This window comes from Neofelis nebulosa, chromosome 17 (genome assembly GCF_028018385.1).
Source record: "Neofelis nebulosa isolate mNeoNeb1 chromosome 17, mNeoNeb1.pri, whole genome shotgun sequence".
NCBI lineage: Eukaryota > Metazoa > Chordata > Mammalia > Carnivora > Felidae > Neofelis > Neofelis nebulosa.
In genome coordinates, this window is record NC_080798.1 from 15,065,555 (window position 1) to 15,084,738 (window position 19,184).

At 46.9% G+C, this 19,184-nt stretch overlaps 1 protein-coding gene across 1 annotated transcript in view; it reads right to left on the reverse strand.

The window, feature by feature from the left end:
* The window catches only part of SAMD4B (sterile alpha motif domain containing 4B), a 38,021-nt gene that overhangs the window by 13,183 nt on the left and 5,654 nt on the right, over positions 1 to 19,184 (reverse strand). The window contains exons 2-3 of the mRNA XM_058707763.1: positions 10,144 to 10,546; positions 428 to 898 (exon numbers count right to left, since the gene is read on the reverse strand). Of these exons, the coding sequence (XP_058563746.1) occupies positions 428 to 898; positions 10,144 to 10,339 (667 nt within the window). The 5' untranslated portion in view covers positions 10,340 to 10,546. The remainder of the gene's footprint in view (positions 1 to 427; positions 899 to 10,143; positions 10,547 to 19,184) is intronic.

Consider the following 19,184-nt stretch of genomic DNA (forward strand, 5'->3'; position numbering starts at 1 on the left):
GGGCCAGAGGCCAACTGGGGTACATGTGCAGGGTCTGAAGGGGGTGGACAATATTTAGTCCTTCAACCCCATCTTACTGCTGCTATAGGAATACAAGCCTTGAGTTTTCAGATTTTTTTTTTTTTTCCTTTTTAAGAGAAGCTGAAATCTGGAGTTTTAGGGGAAAATTCTCAATTTCTTATGTCACCAAATTTATTTTAAAGCATAAGACAAAACCAAAGTTTCAATGTGTTTGGGCTCAACAAAACAAGTCTGTAGGTCAGATATGGCTTCTGGAATGTCAGTTCACAACCTCTGCACTGCCTCATAAAGCTGAGGCCCAGATAAGTTATGAGACTTGCCCAGGACCAAAGAGCAAGTAAAGAGAGAGAGCCCAGTTTGACCTTTTTCAAGTAGGTATGGCCTCCTGGGACCCCCACTCCCTCACCTGTGTTTGCATTGCTCCCAATACTGTTGATGGCTGGCGGCACTGAGCTGGATGGGTGGAAGGGCACGTGTCCATTTTCCCGGGGTGGCTTGTCCTGCCAGCCTGGCCCTGCCTCCCCAGGGCCCAGCTCTGCAGGGCCCCCCCATTCATCTGAGCCTTGGCGTGAGTGGTAGGTAGGCTCAGGCCGGGTGCGGAAGCCGCTGGCCAGCCGCTCTTCCAGGTGGCTCAGCCAGAGGGCCAGTGCATTGCGGTCCTCCAGTGTGGTGGCCGGGTGGATGAGGGCGTAAGAGAGCAGCTGGCGGCTCTCCTCGATGAAGGCATTGCTCTCGATCGAGTAGGCCAGCACCTTCTGCAGCAGTCTCATGTACTCCGACTTGGCCTCCGTGTTGCCTGGCTGAAGCAGGGGCAGGTGGGACAGCAGGAGGGATACCACCTTCTCTTTGGACTCCTGCTGCCACTGGCTGACGATGGCTACAGAGGGAACAAAAGGGAATGTCAGAGAAGCCAGGGTAGGGGACTCCCTCAGCCTGCTCCCTCGGCTCCAATCTCCTTTCCCTTCTCCCTTCATGACCCCTTGACCTCTGAGCTTGTCCTTCATACAGGTGAGACCAAATGCACTCACCCTACTTCCAGAGTAATTTTTCCTGGTTCCAACACTCCTACTCTCCAATACCTGCTGTGGCCCCCCAATCAGCCAAACTTGCTACTCGGGAATCTGAGCTCCTCCTGCTGTCCCCAGGCCTGCCCTTCTCGTTGTATCCCTGTTCTTTATCTCCATGGCCTCTATCTCCTTTCCCCTATCAGAAGAGCCTCCTCCCTGACAGTGGATGACAATGGAATACGATGGTTAAAAGTCTGGGCTCTGGAATCAGACAGTTTGGACTCCAACTTACTAGCTAGATCTTGGGCAAGTCATCTTGAACCTCACTGCACACGGATTTCCTAACCTGAACAGTTTTGGGGATAATTACAGTACCCAATTCACAGTGTTCCTCTGAGATCCAATAAGCTAATAAAGAATGGAAAGTGGCCAGGCATATAAAAGAATATATTTACTAAATGCTTGCTGTTTAAGTGGTAGAGACCAGCCTCTAGATGTTCCTCTTCCAATTGGTCCCAATCACCCAGACCGATTTGTCTTCTCAAAAGCACACCAAATGTCATGTTCCTGACCAGGAGCTTCCAATGGCAACCAACAGACTCACGTTCAGGAACTCCTAGCCAACAGCACCTTCATTTTTAGGGCACTCGCCACCTCCTATTCCTCCAGATAAAGATGTGGGATACCCCCACATTCCCTGGGGCTCTCTCCACATCACATTCATCCAAGTTTCCACACTTACACTGAGATCCAAGGCTTGAACCTACAATAATATCTTTCCTCCCATTTGAATTCTGTCTTTTAACGGACTGCCTAAACCTGCCCTCCTCCAGGAAGCCTCACTGGCCAGTCCATGCCACAGTGATCATCTGGTGACATCTCCTTCCCATCCCACAGTGTGAGGGCCTAGATCTGTCTCATGGAGATGAGCCAGGTTTCCCCTTTTGACCCAGAAGGTCACTCCCTAAGTAATAAGGCCCCAGACCAGCCACATAAAGGCGGCCTTGGGAAAGAGCTATTACAGGTCTTCCTTGAAAACCTTGTTACCACTTCTGTGACTAGCTCAATGGACTGCAGGATGGGAGAAAATGCTACAGGGCAAAGGAAACACTTAACATCTGTAGCCCTAAGAAAATGAATCATACACAACTCCCAACTCACCATATAACTGCACATTCTCTTGGCCTGGGACTCTCTGCTCTAAGCTGCCTAAAGAACCTCTGTTTAAGTGCCCAGGGATTCATCTATTCATTCAGAGTCATCAATTCCTGCTATGCCCATAGTACTGGCCAAAATAGAACAGTAATACTACACAATAATAATGATAATGAATAGCATTTATTGAGCACTTACTATATTCCAGACACTATGCTAAGAACCTCACCTCAACTCTTTTTAACATTGCCATCTTATGTCTGCCCCTCCCCCGCTCATGCTCTTTCTCTCTCTCTCAAATATAAACAAACATTAAAAAAAATTAAAAAACAAAAAAAGGGGCACCTGGGTGGCTCAGTCAGTTAAGCGTCTGACTTCGGCTCAGGTCATGATCTCGCAGTTTGTGAGTTCGAGGCCCACATCAAGCTCTGTGCTGACAGCTCAGAGCCTAGAGCCTGCTTCAGATTCTAGTCTCCCTCTCTCTCTGCCCCTCCCCTGCTCATGCTGTCTTTCTCTCTCTTTCTCTCAAATATAAATAAACATTAAACAAACAAACAAAAAACATTGCCATCTTATGGATGAGGGACTAAATTCCAGGAGGTGGAATCACTTTCTCAAACAGACAGAGCCAAGATCTGAGCCCAGGTCTGTCAGCTTCCAGAACTGGGAGAAACGTTTACCAACAACACTATACTAGTTCTTCAATGCCAAATCTCTTGTTCTCCACCCCCTTCCCCCTCCGCCATCCTTGGCTTTCCTGATCTCATGCAGGACCTACCACTCAAGGCTAGGAAACCTTGTTGAACCAGCTTCCCATGACTACAAGGCTGTCTCTTAGGTCATCTCCATATCTAAGGATGTTTCCAAGGTGGGACAGGCCTTCCTGACTTGAGGAAGCCTTCACTTTTCCCACCCTCCCACCTCCACATGGCACTAGATCATATAGGAATGAATACCCTGGTACCCCATTCCCCTGGCTTAATCCCTGAGTTTTTGGCTCTTGATGAGAAGAAATAGCGTGATGAAGATTAGGGACAGAAAGTCAAAGACTTATATCCCAGCTGTGTTATGCAGTTGCCTGGGCAATACATTTCCTCCTCTGGAAAGGAGGGATTACAGGTCTGCTGAGAGGATTTAGGGAGACAGTGCATGTAAAGCACCTGACAGAGTCTGCCCACAGTAAGCACTCAGTATGACTCAGTGATTGGTGTTTTTCTCCCTTCTCCTCCAACAGTCAGCCTACTCCTTCCAGCCCTACCCTGACGTTCTCAATCGCTGTTGTTTAGGCCTTACAGAGTAGCCAGAGGCATCTGGGACAGAGAGAAGCCTTGTCTAGTCCCTCCCCCACCCCAGGATACTGCCAGGACCCCAGGGCTAAGGGACACAGCTTCTCCTCTGGTACTGCCAGGGGACGTGACAGAACAGCCCCAAGGGTTGGGCTCAATGAAGGACCTTGTTCTACCATGGAGAAAGGAGAGAGTGGTTTTGGACGACTGGAGGCTGACCCTGGGGAAATGTGTGCTCATGTGTCTGTGTAGCGGTGTGGTGGGGAGGGCGGGCCTCCCATGACTGGGAAGCATCAGTGAGCACTGGATCTGGTCCAAGGAATTTGCGCAGTCTCAGGCCCCTTGGGGTGAGCCCAGCTGGGGCTGCAGATGACGGGTGGGGATGAAACTTCGTTTCCTGCTCAGATCAGAAAAGTCTGGCCCAGAGTTGGGGCACAGTGGGGGCCCAATGAATACCTGCAGAATTGAACCCAGATGGTCTCCTAGAAGGTAGTGGTGTCTATGTGTGTATAGCGTGCCCTCTCGAGGATCCCCTGACCTCAGGTGACCCTGTTTCATATCCTAGCAGAGTATACTGAGTAAGGGCACAAGTTCAACAGGCAAACTTGCCTGGATTCAAAATCTACCTCTGCTTCTATGAGCTAGGTCAACATATTTGTGGGCCAGTCCTTTAACCTCTCGGAGCCTGGTCTCCTTTTCTGTACAGTGGGGGTAGTAAAAGCCACTATGTCACAGGGTTGTTGTAAAGGTTCAATGAGACAATCATGCAAAGCACCTGACACGTGTTAAGTACTCCTGTCATTTTAAATGTTATTGTCATTGCTTTTGGTTGAAGATCTAGAGCCCACGCTGTTTCAGGGCTGTGGGGAGCAAGTAATATGGGAGGGCACATCTGGGACTCCCCCTTAAGATTCCCAACAGGGGTGGGGGATTTTGTGCAGTTATTTACCAAAAACAGACATATCTCTGGTTCCTCTGAGCTAGACGTACAACAAGCAATGATGAAATTCTGGAGGTGGGCGGATGGGGGAGGGGGCTGGGAATGCCATGATGCCAATGGCTGCTTCTCACCAAGCTGCAAACCTGGATTCTGCAGGCACGGAGAGGACCAGAGACACTGTGCATGAGTACCCTCCTTGGCCAGGTGACCAGAACTAAATAGGTCATGACCCTGGGTCCTGGCAAATCATAGGAGCCAAATATATCTTGGAGACTGCCACAGAGCAAATCCATTTTTACGTGCTGGGCTGTTGCAATAATCGTGGCAGCCTCAGGCACTAGTCACAGGGGCTGGGGTTTGGCTGCAAACATGCCCTTCTCTATCTCACCCCAGCTCACACAAACATGGGGGAGGGCCAGGGGGCTCACATTTTTGTTTGATGAACTGTGTCAGTAGAGCTTTAAAGGGAGGGTGGAGGCATGAGAGTTGAGCTCTGGTGACTCATTCAGCCGCGGCCCCCTCCTGACCTCAGTTTCCCCACCCAGATTCAGTAAGCCAGATAGGGAGGAGCTTAAACCTGCTGGATACAGGGACTCTGACTCAGAGGACAGGAGGAGGAAAGAAATGCAGGAAATGTGGCCTAGGAAGCTGAAGGACCTGGGAGGGAAGGGGATTTCAGCTTCTCTGGCTCTATTCTTTTGGTCCAAGTCAGCATCAGGAGGAAAGAGAGGACTAGCATTACTGTTACAGCTCCAAACAGGCAGGGAAGACAGCACTGGGAGAAGCAACAGGGATGACAACAAGGGGTAACCTGGGGCCTCTCTTTCCTGTTCCACAGACCCTTAGGGTATTGCTTTTCTGTTCCTGGGTATTGTTTCAGATTCTGCTTCTATGAAACCAATGCTGGCTGCCTGGGTTTGGGGGACTTCCTTAAACCCTCCCAACTGCTTGAGAGGAAGAGCCCAGACCAGATTCCCCTTCTACAGCCCCAACTCCCCACTCCCAGCAGGTCACCACCTTCCTGGTCAGTATCAGCGTCAGTATCAAGACAAGTGGTTCTCCACTGGATGCACGCAAGAGCCAACTAGGGAGCTTAAAAAATATTAGACTCGCTGGGGATAGGACCCAGGCCTCAGATTATTTTTATAGAGTCCCTGAGTGATTCTGACATGAAGCCAGGGTTGGGACTCACTTGCCTAGATCAAGCCGTCTGTACTCCCTGCCTTTTTTTTTTTTTTTTAAAGTTTATTTTATTTGAGAGGGAGGGAGAGAAAGAGTGTGCAACATGCAATGAGCAGGAGAGGGGCAGAGAGAGAGAGAGAATCCCAAGTAGGCTCCGTGCTGTGCTGTCAGCGCAGAGCCTGATGCAAGCCTCAATCACACAAACTGTGAGATCATAACCTGAGCCGAAATCCAGAGTCAGATGCTTATTGAACTAGCCACCAGGTGTTCTATCTGCCCATTTCTTTCTTTCCTTCCTTCCTCCCTCCGCCCCTCCCCCACTTTTTTTTTTTTTTTTCAAAAGAGAGTGAGCGCAGGGGAGAGGGGCAGAGAGAGAGAAAGAGAGAATCTTAATCAGGCTGTACACTAAGTGTGGAGCCTGACACAGGGCTCGATCCCACAACCCTGGGATCATGACCTGAGCCAAAATCAAGAGTTGGAACACTCAACTGACTGAGTCACCCAGGCACCCCCATCTCATAAAATATTAAGAGCTATTCCTTTAGAAAAATGTGCTGAGCCCCCAAAGTTATATGCTTGGCTGTGGCTCTACCTTCTTTGGTACATTATTTCAGAGCCCAAGAGGCACTTGGAGAGTATCTAGAACAACCCTCTCACTGTCCAGATATGGATCCTCAGGCTCAAGAGGGGTGGAACTGGTCCAATGCACAAGAGGTTTTAGTGGCAGAGTTGGATCTAGAACTCCTGGATGTTCTGATTCCCATTCTCATGTCCTGTAACAAATGAATCATCCAGCAGAGCATCATCTCTCAAACTGTCTAGTCAGCAGAAGAACTTGGATATGTGTTCCCAGGCCCATCCCCTCAGGATTCTGATTTCAGGGGTGGGGTCAGGGTTGGGGGGGTGGGGAGGCTGGATTTTAAGAGTCACTTCCCTCCCACCAGGTGATGTGGACAATGACGCAAGTTTGGGAAACACAAGGGAATGGGAAGCCCATAACAAACAAGGGAAGAGATAAAGTCAGAGGGTGCACAGTTCCTCCCACAAGGTAGGCCTCTAGGCCCAGGAAGAAGCTACTTCCTTCACAAATAAGGCAAGGGGGCTGTTCTACTTGAGGGAGGGACTGAGACAGGACATACAGGCCTCCTTAGTCTTGGAGCCCCCATGTATATTATTATTATTATTATTATTATTATTATTACAGGACATACAGGCCTCCTTAGTCTTGGAGCCCCCATGTATATTATTATTATTATTATTATTATTATTATTATTATTTTAATGTTTATTTATTTTTGAGAGAGAGCAAGCAAGTGTGCACGCAAACAGTGCAGGGGCAAAGAGAGGCGGGCAGAGGATCCAAAGCAGGCTCTGTGCTGACACCAGTGAGCCCAAAGTGGGGCCTGAACTCAGAAACTCCAAGATCATGACCTGAGCTGAAGTCGGATGCTCAACCGACTGAGCCACCAGGTGCCCCGGAGTCCCCATGTCCATTAAGAGTCATTTAATGGTCTGTAGAATTTGCCTCTGTGACCACTTCTCTCTCTAGTCATGCTCTGCTCTAGTCCTGGCAGGTTTCCTGCTGACTCTGATATACACCATAGCCCTCCTTCTCTCATTCTAAGTTTTCCCTACCTCTCCATCTAAGTACCAGCTTGTTATATATTCTCGCCATCTGACCTGGGGCTGCGGCTGAAGACCTTGATTCCTATTTTCATTCATCAGTGAATTCGTTTCACATCAATTCTCAACCCTGGCTAGGCATTACCCCCAAATCCCATTGCAAACCATCTGGGATGAGCATCAGGTTCTTGGTATAAAGGGTGCCGTGTCTTTTTAAGGCGATGTGGTAACAAGGAATCTTTCACATCCACATCACTTCAAACTAGCAGTTCCACAGAATTCTAGGAATTTATCTTAGAGATGCTTAAAGGGTACTCATCGCAGCACTGTTTGCACGAGCGAGACCAAACAGACCATGAAGTAGAGCCTACTGGTCAGGAGCAAGAGCTCTAAAATCAAATTCCAGTTCCACCTGTGACCGGTGGTATGACCCAGGGCAAGTCACTAAACCTCTCCACACCTCAGTCTCCTTGTCACTAAACCTCTCCAGACCTCCGTCTACTCATCTATAAAATGAGGGAACAGTAAGACTACCTTACAGAGCTGTTGTGAAGACTAAATGAGTAATAAACGTAAAGAATTGTTTGATTCCCAGGTAGGCCTCTATAAATACCTATTCTTCCTATTATGCAGCCATTAACAATGAGGCATATACATGTGTGCTGAATATGAAATGATCTTCAAATTACACTGTTAAATGAAATTGGTTAATATGCACAGTGTTCTACTCTATATATTCAAATGATCTGGGCACCTGGGTGGCTCAGCTGGTTAAGCAGCCAACTCTTGGTTTCAGGGCTTTGCGCTGACAGTGTGGAGCCTGCTTAGGATTCTCCCTCTCCCTCTCCCTCTCCCTCTCTCTGCCCCTTCCCTTACACATGCTCTTTCTCTCTCAAAATAAATAACTAAATAAACTTAAAAAAAAAAAAAAAAGATCAAAACAGGGGTGCCTGGGTGGCTCAGTCAGTTAAGCATCCAACTTCAGCTCAGGTCATGATCTCCAGGCTCGTGGGTTCGAGCCCCATGTCAGGCTCTGTGCTGACAGCTCAGAGCCTGGAGCCTGCTTTGGATTCTGTGTGTCCCTCTCTTTCTGCCCCTCCCAAACTCGTACTCTCTCTCTCTCAAAAACAAATAAAACATTAAAACATTTTAAAGAAACGATCAAAATAATGAAAAAGCTGAAGGGAGACTATGTGCATACTCATACATCACAGAATCTCTCACAAAATATACACCAATTGGGAAGATGGAAGTATGGAAGGGAGGAGATCTCACTTTTTACTTTTCATAGGGTTTGATTTTACAAGTTTTGAAAACAAATGCAAAAATTAAACACGCTCTAATAAATAGAATAAACACCACTGGTGATTCTGAGATACAGACAAGATTGGTACTTAGTGCTCATCCAACTGCCTTCACAGGATGGGGTGGCAGGGAAGTGTGACAAAGCTACATAAGAAAACGGCCTGTCCCACAGGAGCCCTACTTGGGGGCACAGCCATACCACAACCAAGAACTCCTGCCACCGATGTCAGAGCAGAGATGAGCCCTCCCTGGTGTGGAGGAGTGTGAGGCTGCTGAGCTCTGAGCCTGCTGGAGTCTTGCTAGATTCTTGCTCTCACTGTCTGCCAGACTGGGACTTAAAGCCGGTGTGAGTCCTGGCCCGAGGAGCCACCTCACCCTATAACCATGGTGCTTCTCTGACTTATACGTAAATATTCGGAAAAATAAAGGGGATTGTTACGAAGGCAATGGGCCTAGGGAGATGAGGGAAGCCAGGCAACTCTGTGGCTCCTAGCAGCCCATGTGGATTTCCTTACCTATGAAATGGGGAAAATAACAGTACCAATTTCATGGGGTTGTGAGGACTAAATGAGTTATTCACAATAAAAACAATTGACATTTACTGAGTGTTTACTACATGCCAGGCACTGTTCTCAAAGCTCACAATGACCCTAAAATGTAAGCATAGTTACTATCTTGGTTTTAGAGAGGAAGAAACCAAGGCTCAGAAAGTTACTTTGTTATATTGCAAATGACAGACCTGGGATCTAACCCTAGACAGTCTGACCCTAGAGACACTAAAAAACACTGCTTTCCAAGTTAGTATATAAGGACAGCCAGTACCTGGTGTGTTGTAAGGGCTTAATGTGAGCTATTATTATGGGGGAGAAGGTGGGAAGGGTTTGGATGCACGGACACGGAGCCCCTGCGTCCCCTTTCCAGTTAGCTTCAAGTACGCACGAAATGTCCTCTTCTCTGGCCTCCATCTCTCTCACCCATCACTGAGGTCAACAGCTCTCCATCCCGCCCTGTGGAAGCCTACAAGCCAGAATGGCTTCAGCAGTGTGCCCTGAGAGCGTTCTCTGGCCTGACTCCTGTCTATGACTGGAGCCCCTGAGAGAGTTCTAGAGAAGCCTGGCTCACCAGGCTCCTGGTACACACTCTACTGAGTGCTTAGGGAACTGATACGGACTATACCTAAATTCAAAATTCTCTTGAAGCTATTTATGCCTTAAGTCCAACCTACCTTTGTGCCTACAGAACAGTTTAAGATTACTTGTGAATTTCTAAAATTCTCTCCTAGCTCTGGTGTCCCAGAGCTTGAGAAATGACTTATTTGTTCAGCTTCCAATCCACTTGCCTAAGTAATGACCTTAGTCCCTTCCTCTGTCGCCCAGACAAGCCACCCTACATAGCTCTTCCTCTGCTATAGGTTGTTTCCAGTTTGCACTGCCATCCGCCAGTAGCCCCTCATTTCATGCCTGAGGATATCTGGCAACGAAGCCCCCGGAGACTAACGATGATGACTTGGGAGGTCAGGGACTCCCCCTCCACCACCAAGCTGAGAACCCACATTTCTCAGCACATTGTGGGGTGGGCCTCCTCAGCCCTCCGATATCTGCTCCTGTTCCGGGTGGAGACTCACCAGCACTGTTGGCCTCCGACTCTAGCAGGTGGATGTCATTGCAGTCCGCCAGCGAGTGCTCCAGGCAGAGCTGCAGGAACCGGGCCTGGGTGCGAGTGACCCGCTTCAGAAGTGACAGCAGGGCCACCGTCTGCTCACACTCATTCCAGCCCTTGAACCAGCCAGCGAGGATGCCCACCTGGTCGCGGAACATCATGGTGCCGGGCCTGGGGCCAGGGTGGGGGGGACGGCGGTGGCGAGGGCCAGCGCCGTCACATGGTCTCGGCTCAGAGCTCCTGTCACCTCTCCCCTGAGGGCCAGGGCTTGAGGACGTTCCCTGGCGTGGTGGCAACGGGTGGTAGGGGGAGGAGGAAACCTGCTCACATCGGGGGAGGTCTTGGTCCAGCCACACCTCTCCAGGCTCCTAGAAAAGGAAGGAAGGTGGTCAGACAGAATGAAAGGGCTGGAACTGGCCTGGTGAATGCAGGTTGAGAGGGTAAGGAGGCTTTATGCCTTCCTCTCCTAGGGTGTCTGCTCTGCTGAGCTCCTGGGAGAAAGAGGAAGCCAACACCAGACACTAAACCAACTTTCCCACCAATCTCCAGATGTAGAAAAAACACCTGATTGGGACTCAGCAAGACTAAGGAGAAGAGGTTGCCCCTCAGTCCTAGCTATCAAAGGGCCAAAGGAAGCAGAATTAAGTTGGTAGGATTTTCCAGCAATGGGAAATAGGAGAGGCTGCACACTACAGGGAAAGATCTGAATTAATGGAAACCTTTATGAACTCTGAATTAATGGAAATCTGAATTAATGGAAACCTTATGTGACATGTGACCCCCAGCACATGCCCTGACCTACCTCTTCTGAGAGTGGGAAAGAGTGATTGCTCACCTGCTAAGAGGACTCCATGGAGTTTATGTATGTCAATCTAAGACTCATAAAGCTAGGATGTGAGTGGGTGGTGACCTCAGTGGAGATCTCGAGTATGCAGATAGCTAAGTGATCACTAACTGCCTGGGTGCCCAAGGGTAGGGGCATGGACAAAGGCTTTTTCAAAGATTTGGGGGAATCTTACCTCCTTCAACCCAGCTCTGCCACTCTGGAAAAGGTGCAGCTCTGATCTCTAAGATCCCACTCATCTCTGCTCTGAGGTGAGTCTCCCCCAGACCTCTTCTTCATTCCTCTGAAGGCTACTCCTGACCCAAGTCCCCTGGCTTCCAAAGATGCCTGTCATCCAGACTCCTAAGAGCACGGAGGATGCCAACTTGAGAAGGGTCACATCCAAAGTAAAAAACTCCCAAGCTAGAAAGTGTTCAAATTCCTCTCTTGGATGGGAACGACACAGGAGCTGTGTTAACTGGGCAGACAACAGGACTATTCTTCAGTTGACTGATTTCTGGACACTACTCTGAAGCCTTTTTTTAAGTGTCTCGAGCTCCAGGTCTCTACTCGCATTTCCTGGTCTGTCCCACAACCAGTGCCTTGGCTCTATCCCCAAACCACATTTGGCTCCACGGACTGAGAACTCCATACAAAGACCCACTGAACTTGCTGGGCTCATGTCTTGCCACCTCCCTGAACTTCCATCCTCTTGCTGAAGAGCGCTGTGAGGTGCATCTGACAATGGCTATGACTCACCTGGCAGATCCTCTCTGGGACACCTGAACAAAGCAAACTGACCCAGATGTCAATCCCTTTGCATATAAGGGCAAGTGTAGGGGAAAATGAAATCTTTTTAAGTTTATTTACTTTTTTGATTAATCTCTACACCCAATGCGGGGCTTGAACTCAAGACTGTGAGATCGAGTCGCATGCTCTTCCAACTGAGCCAGCCAGGTGCCCCAGAAATCTTTTTATTATTATTATTTTTTTTTAATTTATTTTGAGAGAGAGAGATGGAAAGAGAGAGTGAGCATGCATGTGCAGAGTAGGGGCTGAGAGAAAGGGAGAGAGAATCCCAGGCAGGCTAGGCTCCCTCAGCACAGAGTCCAATGCGGGGCTCGATCTCACAAACTGCGAGATCGTGACCTGAGCTGAAATCAAGAGTTGGACGCTTAACAGACTGAGACACCCAGGCATGCCAAGACATCTTTAAAAAGGAATCAAATGTTGCTCCTGGCTTAAAATCCTCCAATGATTTCCTAAACTAAACCTAAACTAAAACTGAATGGATCTTGGTCTACAGGTCCCTGGAAGACTCCTGTGGCCTCTCCAATTTCATCTGGTACAAGTTTTCTATTCACTAGAACTCTTTCTTCAGACCTATTTATGGTTGGCCCCTACTTGTCACTCAGGTCTCAGCTCAATGTTACTTCCTCAGAGAGAGCTTCCCTGACTATCGGATTTAAGGGGTCTGTCACACTATTTAGGCTATTTCTTCTATATAATTTGACACCCTCAGATATTATTTATGTTTGTTATTTCTCTTTCCACCAAAAAGCAAGCTATATGGTTACCCAGTGCCCAGAATGGTGACTGGCATACAGACGGTTTTCAGTATGTATTTGCTGAAAGAATGAATAAATAAGGTGAGCATGGAAGCCACAATTGGGATTTCTACAGCCCCGGAGAAGATGACAGAAGGAATGGCCCATAGGATGGGAAACCGACTTGGAAACTCTGTCCTAAGAGAAGTTTGAAGGCACTGAGGAAATTTCCCCGGTGGGAGAGAAGACTTAGAAGGAATGATATAGCTGACTTTGAATATCTGAAGGGGTAGCACACAGGAGAGGAATTAGATTTGTTCTTTTACTCCAGAGGAGAACCAGGGTGGATGGCTCTAAGTGAGAAGGGACACGGGAAATGTTGAGAGTCAAGAAAATTCAGCTCTAGTCTTGCCCTAGACACTGATTCACTTTGACCTGGAGCTAGCCCGCTTCCCTTCTCTACAATGTGTAAGATAAGGAGTCAGACTGGATCAGACACGACAAATGGGTTTTACCTCACAGGCTAACTCCCAACGACTGGTAGTGGCTGGTTGGGGCACTATGGTGTGAAGGATCCAGAAGAAATGAAGCAACAGGAGTATCCATCAAAGGGCAAGGATTAATCAATTGGGGCACACCTCATACAAAGAGATATTACGTAGCTATTAAAAACATGCTTGAGGGGCGCCTGGGTGGCGCAGTCGGTTAAGTGTCCGACTTCAGCCAGGTCACGATCTCGCGGTCCGTGAGTTCGAGCCCCGCGTCGGGCTCTGGGCTGATGGCTCGGAGCCTGGAGCCTGTTTCTGATTCTGTGTCTCCCTCTCTCTCTGCCCCTCCCCCGTTCATGCTCTGTCTCTCTCTGTCCCAAAAATAAAATAAAAAACGTTAAAAAAAAAAAAATTTAAAAACATGCTTGATTCTGATAGCATACAAAAACATAGCACGTTTACATCTATATATAGTGTTTGATCTTTCACCACCAACCTGCAGGGCTGATCATAAGCTCCATGGTAATACATACAATACAATGCCATTTTCATAAAAAGAAGATAAAAAGCCATACAAAAATCCTTACACACCTCATCATATCTACATGTGTATGTGCATAGAGAAATGTGTATAAAGACACACCCTAGGCCGTTCGCATTGGTTTACCTCGGAGAGGAGGAATTATTAACAGTCTCTTTATGTAACTTTGTAGCACTTCACTAGTTGCAAGTAAACACGTATTACTTCTATAATTTCTAAAGAATTAAAAAAAAATTTTTTTTAAGGCTGCATTCTACTATCTGGCTCAGTGAGAAAGAATACTGTGACTGATTATCAATGTCTGCCCTGGATGCAGGATGGATGAGTGGTAGTTCACATGCCTGAAAAATCAGTTTCTCTTCCTACCTCCAACATTTTGTGGATTTCAGCCCTAAGGAGACAGCATCTGCCTTAACATAAGGAAGAATTTTAAAATAATATATCTATCCAAGAATGGAACTGGCTGCCACGTGAGGAGGTAATAGCTCCCTGGCTGCTGGAAGTGGTCAAGTGGAGGCTACATGAACATCCCTTGGGAGTGGGAGGGATTCCTTCACTGGGTGGCAACTCATAGGATAGAAGGACATGTTACTATTTCAGACAGAACATTTGTGACGAGAGGTTTGATATGCCAACAACATGTACGGCAAAAAGATGACCAAATCCACAAAGAGACCAAAGTTGTGCACACTCTTTCCCATAAACTTTTTCCGGGTTGTTAGTTTTCCAAAGCAACAGCACTGTGCTTCCCAAATAAGCTGACGACCAGAATCTTCTCCCAAGCCAAATGCTATAAGCAAAGGTTTGGGACAGAGCGGGGTCTCAAATATGACACTTATTAAGTCCAGGTTTTGAATGAAGCAGGCTGGTGAGGACTATGGTGAGTTAGAAAGCACATACCCTATCTAAAGGGAGAAGTCATGATTTTAGCTCTAATCAACTGCTGCCATGTGGGAATGTGGGTCCAGTGTTGTTAGGTTTTAGATTTTTTTTTTTTTAAGGGGAACTGGAAATCTGGATTTTTAAATAAAATTTCCCCTATTTTTAAATATTGGAAACTAATTCACATTAAAATAGCAACAGTGAACCACCATGAGGAACAAACAAAGCATGTGGCCTGCAGTCCTTGGACCAGATGGACACACACTGGGAAAAGACCAGAAGTCTGTGAACTGTCCTTCCCTCAGGCCTCTCTGGTTTATACCTTCAAGCTGCCCAGTTGTTCAGGGAACATGATTGGCAGAGAGGATCTAGTGCCCAACAATGGCTGTGACAGTCCTCAGTATGGGGGCTTCAGAGAAACAAACAGTTGCTTTTAGGACAGGAGAAGGATGCTGGGTATTTGTTCTGGATGGTGACTAGAGAGGAGAGTGATATGGCTTCTTCCGTCAAAGGGCCAGAGGTCCCCGGCTACCTCTTTTCCTGGGTGGTTGGCAGCAATGAGAAGGGGAGACCTCGGTTAGTGACATGGGCCAGGAAAGAGGCATCACGCTGACTATTCCAAGGCACCTTACACTGTGAGGGATTTTGGTGGATCTGCTGCCAACCATCCATGCCCATCTTCTGATACCAGCCCCTGAGTTCCCTTTGGAAAATTAACTGTCTTCCTTGGCTCCAGAAGTAGACATGGCAAGTCCACTGGTCAAGGAAAGTCTTCACTGGACTTCTGCTGGAACCACTGAGGAAAAGAAGTTCTCCATTGGGGTTGCTGAGATTATACATCTCCTGATGTTACTGGCTGCCCCTTCGGCTACCTCAGTGAGAGTCTGCCTCAGAATGAAGCCAACACAGATGAAAGCAGAGTCAAGAGATGAGGGGACAAAGAGGGAGACCTGTTCACATCTGAAGATCTGGATCCAACCTAGTCAGACTGAAGCCACCTCACTCCAGACTTTTCAGTTATATGGACCAATAAATTCCTTTTGGGCTGATGCCAATTTGTGTTTCTATCACTTGAAGTTGGAAGAGCCTTGACTGCTCCCATACAAAAACAGAATTCACCACTGCTCTGATCTCTTTGTCTTTGTGCGACAAAAAAATGACTCCCTGCCTTTGAGGAAAGACACTAGAGGGGAATTCCAACGGAAAAGTTCTCAAACAGCCCAACTTACTGCTGCCATATTTGCTCTCTAAGGGACCAAGTAAGCTTGTGTGGAAGCATCTACCAATCCTGGAGGGTGGAAAATAAAGCCAACATTGGCTAAGAGGTTTTAGGAAAAATTACTCACTAGGCTCCCTTCATTGGCTTCAAACAAGAAACAGCCCACAGATAGGAGGTGCCTCTGGAGCCAGCTCTCCTCACTTGGAACCAGCACCGTGGAGTCAGATGTAGCTGAAAACGGGGCTCTCCTGCCGACACTTACTTGCTGTGTTGACCTTTGGCAGGTAACTCAGTTTCTTCCTCAGTGAGGCTGGTTATAAGAATGAAGTGAAACAACGTACGTAAAAATACCTACCATGATGCTTGGCATGTCTTCACATACCATATACCGTGTCATGTGCCAGGCCCTATGCGAACAGCTTTCTGTGGGTGAGTTCATTTAATTCTGAAGATGATACATATGCTATACCTTACACATATACGTGACATACGCGTATATTACACGCACACATGCACATATACATGTATAACACTATTCTCATTTTATAAATGAAGAAACTGACAAACAGAAAAGGTTAAGTCACTTGTCCAAGGCTACACACAACTAAGCTGAGATTTTCAAGGCCAAACAGTCCGGTTTTAGAACCCTTGGTTATTCCTAAGAATATTATAGCCTCCTGTAAATTCCCTTCCATTGCCTAGAAAAGTTGGGTAACAGGTACACCCATTAATGCCAACATCTCTGGATGAATAAGGGGGTTCTATTAGCCTTCCTACCCATTCCTAGCCCTTCTACAGCACACGCCTAGGCCTTTGAGAAACTCATACTTCATGAACAAGGTAATAGGTTAGTTACCTAAGGTTACCTCACCATCCTGACCTGAGCAAGAACAAGAGAATGTCAGATGCCAAGGGAGCTCAACTTCTCTTTTGTAAAAACTAACCATTATTTTCAGAAACTCCTGAAATATGTACACAAAATATGCATACTATTGCCTCAGCTAAGAATGAGGCTTTTGTATGAACAGTGCTGGGGAAGGGAGGGAGAGGAGTGGAGAAGTCAGGGGGGCCTCCCGGAAGATAAGCATAGCCTAGGAAGCTGTGGGAAACCCTGGAGTAGAGAAGCTGGTTCCCTCTCCCCTTGTCCCCATGTATTGCTCCCTTTCACTCATCCCATGCTTATAGGTGTTGACCCTTCCCCACCAAAACTCTATCTTTAGCTCTTCCCTTTCTCTATACTTGTATCCTCTCACTTGGATGTTATCAACTCCTATAGATTCAACTATCATCTCTCTGTGGACAACAAAGAATTTCTTAAGTCATCTTTGACTCCTTTTTCTTCCATACGATCTAGTCATCTGGTCTCGATAATTCTTTTTTCTTAACGTTGGCTAAACATGCTATCCTTTTTCTTTCCCAAAACTCAAGTGGCTCTGGGACCAGACTGTCTGGGTTGGAAACAGAATCCTTCCACTTACTACCTGTGTAACTTTGGGCAAATGATTTCACCATGCTGTGTCTGTTTTCACTTGTAAAATGGTTTTAATAACACTACCGACTTTCATAGAGTTGTTAACTATTATCATCATCTTGTCACCAATCCCATCAAGTCCTGTTTTCTCTATACACCAAACATATCTATTTCTCTTATTTTTTACTACCATCACCATATTCAAGTCACTATCCTTTCCCATCTGGACCAATGTAATGCCTCCTAATCCACCTCCTGCTTCCATTCTTACCCTTGTTCTCCTTGCAGAAACCAGTGAACATTCTTAAACAAACAAAAAAACCCAAAAAACAAAAAAAATCCAATCATGTCACTGTCTTGCTTTAAAAACCCTTTAACAGGGGCGCCTGGGTGGCTCAGTTGGTTGAGCATCTGACTTAGGCTCAGGTCATGATCTCGCAGTCTGTGAGTTCGAGCCCCACGTCGGGCTCTGTGCTGACAGCTCGGAGCCTGGAGCCTGCTTTGGATTTTGTGTCTCCCTCTCTCTCTGCCCCTCCCCCGCTCATGCTCTGTCTCTCTCTCTGTCAAAAATAAACAAACATTTGGGGCGCCTGGGTGGCGCAGTCGGTTAAGCGTCCGACTTCAGCCAGGTCACGATCTCGCGGTCTGTGAGTTCGAGCCCCGCGTCGGGCTCTGGGCCGATGGCTCGGAGCCTGGAGCCTGTTTCCGATTCTGTGTCTCCCTCTCTCTCTGCCCCTCCCCCGTTCATGCTCTGTCTCTCTCTGTCCCAAAAATAAATAAAAAACGTTGGAAAAAAAAAAAATTAAAAAAAATAAAAAATAAAAAAAATAAACAAACATTAAAAAAAAATTAAAAACCCTTTAACAGCTTCCCAAGTCTCTTAAGTGAAAATATAAATTCCTTACCATGGCCTACAAGGCCCTACATGATCTAGCCTCTGTCCCCTCTCCCTCACACTTGTCTCCTTGTTGTTCCTTGAACACATCTCAGGGCTTCTGCCCTTGTTAACCCCCCTACCTGAAGTTCTTCCCCAGATCATCACATGGCTGGTTCCCTGTCTTCAATTAAATCTGGATTCCCGTGTGCCCCAATCTTCCTCATCTCCTCAGTAAAGAGTCTTTGGTCTGAAACACTGAAATCAAAGGCTGCAGCTCTTCCAGAAACGCTTAGATTTTAAGATCCATGGGGGGAAGGAAAGACTGTGACTGTATTATTCACTGCCATATATTTAAAAAAATGTTTTTAATTTTATTTTAGAGAAAGAAAGAGAGAGCACATGAGTAGGGGTGAGAGGGAGAGAATCCCAAGCAGGTTCCATGCTCAGCGTGGGGCCTGGAGCTCAATCCCATGATCTTGGGATCATGACCTGAGCTGAAATCAAGAGTCAGATGCTCAACCGACTGAACCACCCAGGCGCCCCATTACATTTTCAATTCCTAACCTAGCACCTGGCACATAGCACATCCTGAATAAAATATCTGTGAAAAAATTTTCCACCTTGCAGCAGTCCTTTCTCCACCTAAAACAATGTTTAGATTAAAATGCCTTACTCCAAGATTGTCCCACAACTTGGTGCCTTCTCATCTTTCAGGTCATCAGTCTCGATTGTCACCTCCTCAAGGCCAATTCTGACCTTGAGTATAGTGGCCACAGGCACCCTCTCTTCCATACTATTGTTTTAATTCCTTCATAGCATGTATCACTGATTTCTTTTGTGTATCCTCTCCACCCACCCCCATCAGAAGGTAAGGGCCATGAGTTCCAAGACCTTGACTGTTTCAGTCACTGCTCTATGTCCAGAACTTAAAAAAGTGCCTCCATAAATTGTTTAACTGCTGGAGTTGAGACTCGCATACTCTATATACTGTTGTTCTGTAACTTGCTCTCAATCAGACTGTATTCAACAAATTTACACTAAAATAAAACAAAACAAAACTCTACCCAAAGTAATTTCCTTAAGTCTCTCAAAGTTCAGAGTCCTGAAAACCCAAAGCTGAGGTACAGGATTGAATACCACTACTCCTGGATTCCATTA